Source organism: Procambarus clarkii, chromosome 15 (genome assembly GCF_040958095.1).
Source record: "Procambarus clarkii isolate CNS0578487 chromosome 15, FALCON_Pclarkii_2.0, whole genome shotgun sequence".
NCBI classification, from domain to species: Eukaryota; Metazoa; Arthropoda; class Malacostraca; order Decapoda; family Cambaridae; genus Procambarus; species Procambarus clarkii.
In genome coordinates this window covers 41918859-41931621 of record NC_091164.1, presented here as the reverse complement: position 1 = coordinate 41931621, position 12763 = coordinate 41918859, and the positions used below count along the sequence as shown (strand labels likewise).

At 37.5% G+C, this 12763-nt stretch overlaps 1 protein-coding gene across 1 annotated transcript in view; it reads left to right on the top strand.

The window, feature by feature from the left end:
• The window catches only part of LOC123759180 (adhesion G protein-coupled receptor L2), a 356308-nt gene that overhangs the window by 63061 nt on the left and 280484 nt on the right, over positions 1 to 12763 (top strand). Inside the window, exons 2-4 of the mRNA XM_069325190.1 lie at positions 312 to 413; positions 3702 to 3797; positions 5804 to 5902. Of these exons, the coding sequence (XP_069181291.1) occupies positions 312 to 413; positions 3702 to 3797; positions 5804 to 5902 (297 nt within the window). The remainder of the gene's footprint in view (positions 1 to 311; positions 414 to 3701; positions 3798 to 5803; positions 5903 to 12763) is intronic.

Below are 12763 nucleotides of genomic sequence, written 5' to 3'. Positions count from 1 at the left end.
ATGCTCTGGGCAAAGCGTTTGCTAGAGAGTACCTAGAGAGGAGGTTCGAATCCTCCTCACAGCTCGTACTGATTTTCTCATTAGTTTATATCATATTTTTTTTTATTTAAGTATATGTTATAGTCACATTGTCTGCTATATTATATCAATATTGTTTTACATAAATATATTCCTCATTATTGTAATAGCTAATGTTATATTATCCTTGATAAGGAAGAGGCACATTATAACTGAGAGTTATCATATCTTTATGTCTATCTTCTATACTTTACATTTTACTTCTGCCCAAATGTATCTTCTTGACGTCTCAGGACTGACGCCACTGTTGGCTGCCATTGAGAGGAACGACACGTCGCTGGCCAGGGACCTTCTGCAGCAGGGAGCGACCACTAACTACAGTAGCAGCACAGGAGGTTCCTGGTTGATACCTGGTTGATGGGGTTCTGGGAGGTCTTCTACTCCCCAAGCCCGGCCCGCGGCCAGGCTTGACTTGTGAGAGTTTGGTCCACTAGGCTGTTGCTTGGAGCGGCCCGCAGGCCCACATACCCACCACAGCCCGGTTGGTTTGGCACTCCTTGGAGGAAAAAATCTAGTTTCCTCTTGAAAATGTCCACGGTTGTTCCAGCAATATTTCTTATGCTTGCTGGGAGGACGTTGAACAACCGTGGACCTCTGATGTTTATACAGTGTTCTCTGATTGTGCCTATGGCACCTCTGCTCTTCACTGGTTCTATTCTGCATTTTCTTCCACATCGTTCACTCCAGTACGTTGTTATTTTACTGTGTAGATTTGGTACTTGGCCCTCCAGTATCTTCTAGGTGTATATTATTTGATATCTCTCTCGTCTTCTTTCTAGTTATTATTATTAACATCTTTATTGACAAAATTAATTACAATTTTGCCTAATCTGAGGATTTTGATAGTCTTATTAAATTGAGGATAATGCTAGTATTCACTGGCACGCAGGACAGAGGGTCATACATAAGACAATAGGTCTAAACTGTAGGCTGAAGCACATATATATCATGGTTACAATCAATGTTTTAATGTGTGGATATGTGAAAACAACTTTCTATTGTGCACTGCCACACAAGGGCAGGGATGGGTTCATAAGGGATACAGCTTTGTATATAAATAAAAATTGTTCTTCATTCTTTAAAATGGACAAGCAAATTTTGGGTAAATTGTTAGGATGTCGTCCAGAACACCTGAGTCAATAAAATAGTTACACAGTTGGTGGTACAAGAGGCCAGGAGGTCTAAAGTCCTTTACGGTTTCACATTCATCAATATAGTGTTCTAGTGAATGCATTAAAGGTTTATCACAGAGTTTACAATCTGAATATTCTGGTAGTGGGTCAGCCTCACTAACCTGCCAGATGTGTCTATAGCCAAGGCGAATTCGCGCAATTACTACATCACATTGCCTGTACATTTGGAGGGCTTTGAGACGATCCCAATAATTTAGGCGCTTTATCGCGTCTATGCGTGCCACATATGTTCTCTGTATTCCCTCTAGTTCAGCAATCTCTCCTGCTCTGAAGGGGGAAGTGAGTACTGAGCAGTACTCAAGACGGGACAACACAAGTGACTTGAAGAGTACAACCATTGTGATGGTATCCCTGGATTTGAAAGTTCTCGTAATCCATCCTATCATCTTTCTGGCTGTCACAATATTTGCTTGGTTATGCTCCTTAAACGTTAGGTCGTCAGACATTATTATTCCCAAATCCTTTACATGCTGTTTTCCTACTATGGGTACATTTGATTGTGTTTTGTACTCTGTATTATGTTTAAGGTCCTCATTTTTGCCGTACCTGAGTACCTGGAATTTATCACTGTTAAACATCATGTTATTTTCTGATGCCCAGTCGAAAACTTTATTAATATCAGCTTGAAGTTTTTCAATGTCTTCAGCCGGGATAATTTTCATACTGATTTTTGTGTCATCTGCAAAGGATGATACGAAGCTGTGACTTGTATTTTTGTCTATATCTGATATGAGAATAAGGAAAAGCAGCAGTGCAAGGACTGTACCCTGAGGTACAGAACTTTTAACTGCACTTGGACTTGATTTTATATGGTTGACCGTTACTCGCTGAGTCCTGTTTGAAAGAAAACTGAGTATCCAGCGTCCTACTTTACCGGTTATTCCCATTGACTTCATTTTGTGTGCTATCACGCCATGGTCACATTTATCGAAAGCCTTTGCGAAGTCCGTGTATATCACATCAGCATTCTGTTTTTCTTCTAATGCCTCAGTGACTTTGTCGTAGTGCTCAAGTAGCTGTGAGAGGCACGATCTTCCCGCTCGAAATCCATGTTGGCCTGGGTTGTGAAGGTCATTGGTCTCCATGAAATTTGTGACCTGACTCCTAATCACTCTCTCAAATACTTTTATGATGTGCGACGTTAGTGCAACTGGTCTATAATTCTTTGCCAATGCTTTGCTCCCTCCCTTGTGTAGAGGGGCTATGTCTGCTACTTTAAGTGCATCTGGTATCTCCCCCGTGTCCAAGCTCTTCCTCCACACTATACTGAGTGCCTGTGCTACCGGCACTTTGCATTTCTTTATAAATATTGAATTCCATGAGTCTGGACCTGGGGCCGAGTGCATGGGCATGTTTTCAATTTCTCTTTCAAAATTTAGTGCCCTCGTGTTGATATCAGTTATATTTACAGGGGTTTGAATATCCCGCATAAAGAAATTGTCTGGATCTTCCACTTTCATGTTGTTTATTGAAGTGCTAAACATATCCTCATACTGCTTTTTTAGGATTTCACTAATTTCTTTGTCATCCTCCGTGTATGAACCTTCACTTGTACGAATAGGTTCAATCTGTTCTAACTGCCTTTCTTCAGTTTCATATGAGTGTTTCAATTTCCTCTCGATTTCTTCAATCTCCCTATTTAAATTATTCCTTCTTTGACGGGAAATTCATGTCTGCATAAGCAGTTCCGTTATTTTTTTCCTTCTTTTATAGTGTCGTCTGCGTTCTCTTTCTACGTTGGATCTCTTTCTGGCTTTCCTCAAAGGAACATGTTTCAGACAGACTTGATACGCTTCCGAAGTCAGTTTTTCTATTCCTTCTGTAGGACTTATATTACTTAGAACAGTTTGACATGGAATGTTTGTAAGTTCCCTGTTTATTATCTCCCAGTCTATCCTTTTATTATTAAAATTGAATTTACTGAATAGCCCCTCTCGCTTTATCAACGTTTTAGGTCTATTCTGAGTATTGATGGTCGTTTGCACTTCAATGAGCTTGTGATCTGAGTATGTGGTATCTGATATCGTAATGTCTCTGATAATGTCTTCATTGTTCGTAAAGACCAGATCTAGAATATTTTAATTTCTCGTTGGCTCCGATATCTGCTGATTGAGTGAAAATTTGTCACAGAATCTAAGTAGTTCTCTAATCTGTGGTTGGCTAGGTCCCGATAGATTTCCTGGTATAATATTATTGTTTGCTATTCTCCACCTGAGACTAGGCAAGTTGAAGTCACCTAGGAAGATAATTGAAGATTTTGTATATGTAAAGACTAATATATCTGTGATTTATACGCCCGCAGATTGCACTAATGTCTTGATAGATAATAATTTGTATGATCTCATGGGAAAAGGGTTCAACGTTTCATTCATAAATGTCCTAATTATTTATATTTTTGTAGGATATCTTAAACAAGTGTTGTAATTGCAGATTTACCACTTATCGAGGCTATAAATCGAGGCAATAGAGACATGATTATGTTGTTGGTGAACGAAGGAGCAAATGTGAACGCAGTCGACAGTAGAGGTAAGTAGAGGTATGCCACGGGCTCATACCCACAACTAAGAGCGGGTCTCGATAACTTATCCTGTACTAAGTTTTCTATCAAGCTTCCCAGACATTCATAATAGACACAGTAGTCCAAACAGGGGCAACACTAAAGCGGACTTCGACAAAGATAATTGTTCTAATTATTCTAGAAGATTGGCCAATGATACCTGCCGTCTATTGTAACGCCCTCCGGATAGGTATATAATTCAGCATAACAGCCTACAAAGATCTACAATGTTGTCTTCCAGACATAGCACAGTAGTTACTTGTGTCAAAACTACTTGAAGTGGGTTGTCCAGCAAAGGGGGTCTCCCTCACTATTTTCTGTGTTCTCACATGTTGCTCCAGTACTACACAGCACCGCCAGTCTCTTTGGCGTTTCTCCTTTTTTTCCTTAAATATTGACCAGTGTTTGCAGGTCACAAATTGTCTAAAGTCACCATAACTCCAAGTCCTAGGAATAACACTAAGTCCAAGGAATAACCCCAAGTCCAAGGCATAACCCCAAGTCCAACGCATAACCCCCAAGTCCTAGGCATAACTCCAAGTCGCTAGCATTTCCCCAGGTCCTTCTAATAACCGCAAGTCCCCGGTATACCCCTAAACACCCGGAATAACACCAATTTCCTGGCTTAACCTCAAGACCGTGGCACAGTAAGAAGTCTAAAGAATGGTTTAAAACCTCAAGAGTAGTTGCTAAGCCCCTAACACATCCCCAGGTCGGTCAATGTGGGAAGCTTGGAGTTTCAGGGGAGGAAAGTTACTGCTGTCTTCGAGAGGATGGAACCTCCAAGTAGTACTAAAGACACCTCCAATTATACCTATTAAAGAAAATTATTGGGTGCCCAATGTTTGTGCTGTAGCTGTTATATATAGGTAATATAACTGTTATGTTTGGGTGATGTGACTGTCATACATAGGTGATGTAGCTATTATATATGGGTACTGGAGGTGATCATTATGGGTACTGAAGTTATCTAATATGGGTACAGTAGGTCATCATAATGGGTGCTAAGGGGGTCCAATATGGAGGCAGTAGGTTACAATCTGGATACAGTAGGTTGCCCATATGGCAGCAGAAGGTGTCCAATATATTAGAAGTAGGTGGCAATATGAGTGCTGAAGGTGTCCAATACCGGTACAGTAAGTGTCCAATATGGGTGCATTAAGTTTCCAATATAGGTGCATTAAGTTTCCAATATAGGTGCAGTGTCCAATATGAGTGCAGTAAGTGTCCAATATGGGTGCATTAAGTTTCCAATATAGGTGCATTAAGTTTCCAATATAGGTGCAGTGTCCAATATGAGTGCAGTAAGTGTCCAATATGGGTGCATTAAGTTTCCACAAGTCCAATATGGGTTCAGTAAGCTTCCAATAAGAGTGCGGTAAGTATCCAATATAGGTGTACATAGTGTCCAATATGGTGCAGCAAGCCTCCAAATATGGGTGCACAAAGTGTCAAATATCGGTGCAGTAAGTGTCCAAATATGGGTTCAGTAAGTGTCCAATATGCAGTAAGTGTCCAATATGGGTGCAGTAAGTGTCCAATATCGGTGCAGTAAGTGTCCAATATTGGGGTTCAGCAAGTGGCCAATTTGGGTGCAGTAAGTGTACAATATGGGTGCAGTAAGTGTCCAATATCGGTGCAGTAAGTGTCCAATATTGGGGTTCAGTAAGTGGCCAATTTGGGTGCAGTAAGTGTGCAATATCGGTGCAGTAAGTGTCCTATATGGGAGCAGTAAGTGTCCAATATCGGTGCAGTAAGTATCCAATATGGGTGCACAAAGGGTCTAATATGGCTTCAGTAAGTGTTCAATATGGGTGCACAAAGTGTCCAAAATGGGTGCAGTAAGTGCCCACGATTTCTGCATTTCAAACAACATTTAGTATTTATTGTTTATCTTTCTCGAACATTTACCAATAATATGTTGATCAATCCTTTAACAGAAGGTACTATTTTCTTGTTCATTTTAACATTACAGGCATGATTTCTCTCCTGGCCGCCATCGCTACAAAAAACTTAGAAGTGCTCAGGACTCTCCTGGATGCTGGAGCAAACATAAACATCATAAGTGGAAGAAGTGAGAGACACTTGTGTTCTTCTCGTTGAGGCTCAAACCTTAGTTTGTGGCAAGCTAGCTGAGAGTGAACTATTCCTAAGCTTCCAAAATATGTGAAATCTGGCAATTATGACGCCTCTCTAGTGAGGCATATATATTCAATATATATATATATATATATATATATATATATATATATATATATATATATATATATATATATATATATATATATATATATATATATATATATATATATATATATATATATGTATATATATATATATATATATATATATATATATATATATATATATACATATATATATATATGTATATATATATATATATATATTAGTATATTTTGGTAGCAGTCTTTCCTGTAGACATATATTATTAAATATGACCGAAAAAGTAAGATTAATAATTATAACACGAATTTTCTCAATCTTTCGTACATTACGCTTCACTGTTGGAGGTAAATCAAAAATTAATTCTCCAAAATTCATTTTTATTTCTAGTCTGACGCGACACGGGCGCGTTTCGTAAAACTTATTACATTTTCAAAGACTTTAAGTTCACAAATACACAACTGAATAGAACTTACGTATCTCCGATTTTATATCTACATTTGAGTGAGGTGGGAGGGGTGATGTGGCATTAACACAAGACAGAACAAGAGGGAATATTAATAGGGTATTAAAAGTATCAACACAAGACAGAACACAAACAATGGGTATTGAATAGAAGTGTTTGTAGAAAGCCTATTGGTCCAAATAGGCCAATAGGCTATTGGCCATATATATATATATATATATATATATATATATATATATATATATATATATATATATATATATATATATATATATATATATATATATGGGAGAACACGTGGTCCATGCTTCATGCACACACTTGCCTATATATATAATATATATATATATATATATATATATATATATATATATATATATATATATATATATATATATATATATATATGTATATATATGTATATATATGTATATATATATATTAGTATATTTTGGTAGCAGTGTTTCTTGTAAACATTTTTCCTTTACAGGAATAGTTGAGTATGACCGAAAGGGTAAGATTAATAATTCTAACCTGAATCTTCTCAATATTTCTAACGTTCTTCTTCACTGTCGAGGGTAATTGATAAACTAACTCTCCAAAATTTTTTTTTTTTTTTTGATCTTGACGCCTGAACGTGTTTCGTAATGCTTATAACCTCTAATAAGCGTCAATAGGTGAATTGAAAACGAAGGTAAACAGATTGATTGAAACTGTGAACGCGAAGAAATCCGGACTCTACCTGCCAAAGGTTATTGTGGAATACAAACTTGGTTATGCATATGTGAATGTCAAGACCCACAAGCACTGAAACCCACTTCGGCCAATCATCATCCAGACACCGACACCCACATACAGACTGGCTAAGCGACTCAACTGCTTGCTGACTCCTTATGTACCTTGTGGTTTCAGCTTGAGGTCTCCAAAGGAATTTGTTGACCTACTGTGGGGAGCATGGGCCACGTGGATAAGAGCCTCGTTGGATGTAGAGTCACTTTTTACCAACGTACCTGTGGATGAAACAATCGGGATGATAGTGGACAGAGTGTTTCATGATCTGGCTTGTACTCCTCTTGACATACCAGAAAACATACTAAGAAAGCTACTCCAAGCTTACACTAAAGAGGCACCCTTCTTGAGCCCGGATGGGCACATGTATAAGCAAGAAGATGGGGTAGCCATTGGTTCTCCTTTAGGTGTCCTGTTTGCAAACTTCTACATGAGTACCCTGAGCAGAGGGTCTTAGTTGACATGGACTTGAAACCTGTTATATACTCTAGGTATGTTGATGACATTTTTATGCAGGTACCTGATGTCAGACGTCTGCAGCAGATGAAGGAGGCATTCGAGCAGAATTCTGTGTTAAGTTTCACTTATGAGATGGAGAATGATGGGAAGCTGTCCTTTCTAGATGTAACACTCGCAGAAAAGAACGGAGGCTACCACACTGCAGTCTAACAATATGGAAACAAACATAGGAATGTGCCTCAACGCCAATAGTGACTGCTCAGACAGAAACAAGAGGAGTGTGGTCAATGCTTACGTCGACCAGGCTCTCAGTCATAGCTCAGGATGGAAGTAAGTCGATGAAGAGCTCTGTAGGGTAAGGCAAGGTCCTAGTCAACAACGGCTTCTCTAACGGTTATGTTGAAGATGTCATAAAAAGAAATGTGAAACGCCATGCAACCTTTGAAGAGTCAACCAGCACAACACTTGTACCCCGTATTAGGCTGTTTAACAGGAACTTCTTTTCGACTGCTTATAACATGGAGGAAAGAAAACTCATTGATAGAAACGTTATCCCTAAAGATAAAAATCAGATAATACAATTGACAATTTACTACAAAAGCAAAAAAACAGTCAAACTATTCATGAAAAACTGCTCAGACATCAAACAGAACGCCTTGAAGGAAACCAATGTCGCTATTCCTTCTCATGCCCGTTTGGGAACTGTAAGCCCCTAAGAACTTAGTATATAGGCAAGACAACAATGTCTCTTTCTAGGAGATTAACAATGCACAAACAACAGGGCTCCATCAAGGAACATATAATCTCTTCTCACAACCAGACCACCACCAGTGAAATCTTAACAATCAACACAAAAATGATCGATAAATACAGCTATAGCTGGAGACTCGACATCAGCGAGGCACTACACATCAAATGGTCAACACCAGCAATCATCAGCCAATTAATGCACAACTATATTCTCCCCACTTCACGACCCTGAACCAACATAGAAGCAGTGAGAGGAAGTATTGGCAAATAGACCTTCTGCAGTTACTTCCATTCTTATGTTTTCATGCCCATTGATTCGTGTTCTGGCATAGTTTTATCACCTTACCCAAAACTTTTGTGCCATATCACCTCACCAAATATGAGTATAAGTATGATGTATGTTATGTGTAAACTAGTCATTGAAAATGTATTAAGCATTATGAAATGCGTTCAGGCGAAAGATAAAAAATAAAAGAATTAATTTTGGAGAGTTAATTTCTCAATTACCCTCGACAGTGAAGAAAAATGTAAGAAATATTGTGAAGGTTCGTGTTAAAATTATTAATATTACCCATTCGGTCATTTTCAACAACATATATATATCAATATAAATAAAAATGGAAATGGTCGTTTGTGCATGACCGCTAATCTCCGAAAGTTCTTCACCGATTGCATTGAAATTTTCACACATTCCATTCACATCCGGTCAGGTTTTTATATACATACTATATAGATGTAACGTCTGTGACGGTAAAAATAAACATGCTATTTCTGAAAAACTGTGTTTTTCATGTTTTTCATGTGAGGGAAATCTTAGAAACCTCTTTACCGATTGCTTTGAAACTTTGACACAACGTTACATTCGAATAGGCGCGTCTTTTTATATACTTACTATGTAGATGTTACCCCTGTGAAAGGTAAAAACATGCGTTTTTGTAAAACAGCGCCATCCGTTGCCCATAATAGCAACATCCACGCTATAATATAGCAACATGCACGCTATATGGGTGAGGGGGAAATTGTGGAGAGGACTGGGGGACAAGGAATGCGTGACTGGGTACTGCTTGTTTATATATATATATATATATATATATATATATATATATATATATATATATATATATATATATATATATATATATATATATATATATATAAAATATATATATATATATATATAAAATATATATATATATATAAAATATATATATATATAATATATATATATATATATATATATATATATAAAATATATATGTATATATAATATATATATATATATATATATATATATATATATATATATATATATATATATATATATATATATATTGGTAGCAGTCTTTCCTGTAGACATATATTATTAAATATGACCGAAAAAGTAAGAAGTAAGATTAATAACTGTAATACGAATTTTCTTAATATTTCTTATATTTCTTTTCACTGTTGATGGTAATTGAAAAATCAATTCTCCAAAATTCATTTTTATTTCTGTCTGACGCGACACTCGAACGCGTTTCGTAATAACTTATTACATTTTCAAAGACTTTAGTTTACACACACACTACTATAACCTGCAAACACTAAACATATTTTGCGATTAACGATGCATAAGTAACAGGGCTCCATTAAGGAACATATAATCTCTTCCCACAACCAGACCACCACCAGAGAAGTCTTAACAAAAAACACGGAAATCATCTAGAGATACAGCGATAGCAGGCAGCTTGATATCTGCGAGGCACTTCACATTAAGAAGTCGACACCAGCAATCAACAGCCAATTAATGCACAACTATATTCTACCCACTTCAAGACTCCGCACCAATATAGAAGCATCAAGAAATATGGGCTAATAGGCCCTTACTTCCATTCTTCCCTTTAACCTACAAAATATTATACCCATTGTTTCGTGTTCTGTCTTGTGTTGAAAGTTTGTTTTCACCTCATCCAAAACAGTTGTAATATATATATATATATATATATATATATATATATATATATATATATATATATATATATATATATATATATATATATATATATATATATATATATATATATATATATATAACTTTTTAGACACTCAACCCACCAGGGGACTCGAACACTGGCCAACAAGGTGGCAGTTGCATGCTGTATCCACTACACTATACTTCAAAGCCATATGAGAGGTAGGAATTCTGGGGTATTTAACCAACCAGAACTCCAATCCTCTCCCAGGCAATGAGATAGTGTGGGACCTCGGATGCTCTTTCATCGGTTCCTGTTATATGGGAAAACTCAGTGCCAAATGCTTAATGCACAGACTACCCTATTCCAGTAGCTGAAGTTTATAACTTTTTAGACTCTCAACCCACCAGGGGACTCGAACACTGGCCAACACCCACCTTGCAACTGCCACCTTGTTGGCCAGTGTTCGAGTCCCCTGGTGGGTTGAGTGTCTAAAAAGTTATAAACTTCAGCTACTGGAATAGGGTAGTCTGTGCATTAAGCATTTGGCACTGAGTTTTGGCCACTACACTGGCCAACAAGGTGGCAGTTGCATGCTGTATCTATATATATATATATATATATATGTATATATATATACATATATATATATATATATATATATATATATATATATATATATATATATATATATATATATATATATATATATATATATATTGTGACGATAATCTCTTTCAAGAGAGATTGAGCCTGCTCTTCCCTATATCATTTACGTCATTTTACAAGTACAAGATACTACATTAAAGATACGTCCACTAGTATCACCAAACGTTTTGCCCAGGAAGCAAAGTGTACCTTGCACCACCCGACACGCCGGCTCTCCACCCGACGTCAACGAGCAAACTACCCATTCTCCGCCTGCCTGCTCCTGATTGGCTGGTGTATCGCCGACAGCACACCTGCACCTGCACTCACGCCCTCTACTTGAGTCGACGTCTGGGCCAGCTCACGCTGTTCTCCTCAGAATATCTCTGTGCTCTTAGAAGTTGACATCTCTCTCTGGTATACTAAGCCCTGGCTGTCGTGAACTAAGGGAGGTGGCAGCTCTAGCCAATATTCTCAGCACCTGATTATTATTATTGTCTTGCACATTATTTTGTTTTAGAGTAAATTTCATATCTATTAATTATTCATGTTGTTTTGTTTGTTGACTTGTTTTGAATTTTACGTAAGCCAAGGGATTGTCTTTGTTCATATCTTGTTTTCTAAAGAAATTAAAATTTAATTGTTTATATTTTGTGTTTTGCGTGTCTTCCCATTACCTTACCACAGACAAACAGGCAAGCAGTCTCTTTTTTTTCTGTAAGTGTGACAAGGCATTGCCACCTGCCATTGGAGGACTGCCGAACATCAACACTCCAACACTTTACCGTCACATTTCATGGGGGCCTGTCCAAGGAGCTTCACTCAGGTACTAGTACCTGAACGTAAATTTGTGGTAAGCGTACTTGGCTTTGGTACAGTAGCTTTTCACTATTTTCAATATTCAATTTTATTTTCATATGGTGCTGTGTGTATTGTGCATTCCGAGAGTAGCATATGGTGAAGGTGAGACAACTTTGGATTACGTGGTGACTGTAGGCCTCAGTCATTCTCTTAATTGGTTATCTCTCCCTCCGTGTTATTACTCGTGTTTACCATCTTTTGTCCCTAGGATATTTCTCATATTTTCGGCAGATCATCATATTGGTACCCTGGTACTGTGGTCTGTCCCCGGGTCAAGAGCACCTAATCTTCTGCAATCCGACTGTAGGAGGATAAAGAGGGCCATAGTTCCTCTAGCACGAACTTTGTTGCTGAATTGGGACCTCAGCAGCAGTTCTCGTCACCTGTTGACACCTCGCACCCCCTACACGTCGGTCAGAGATGATGATATTTACTTAGGTAGGGAATTAGCTTTCTTTTTTCAGAGCACAAAAGTTCGCTAATTCTGTAAGTATTATATTTCATTTCAGTGGGAAAAACTTGCTATGTCCTATAGAGACTCGGCAAGGTATGCCTACATTCTTGGACTACCTAATTCACTTTTGAGGCAATTAAATGTTTCATTTGTTTTAGAAACTCAGTTTCGCTTACTTAGTGGGATTTTCTTGCCCTTATCATCTTACATGAGTACCGGGTACAAGATTTCCTGCGATCTTGATTTATTAATCATTTACAATCTTGAAATTAACATAAATTGTTAACGATTCCACAGGATAGGTACCAGTTGCCACGTTGTCCTGTTTCTGACATTCACCATATCACAACAGTATATTCGTTGTATATTTAT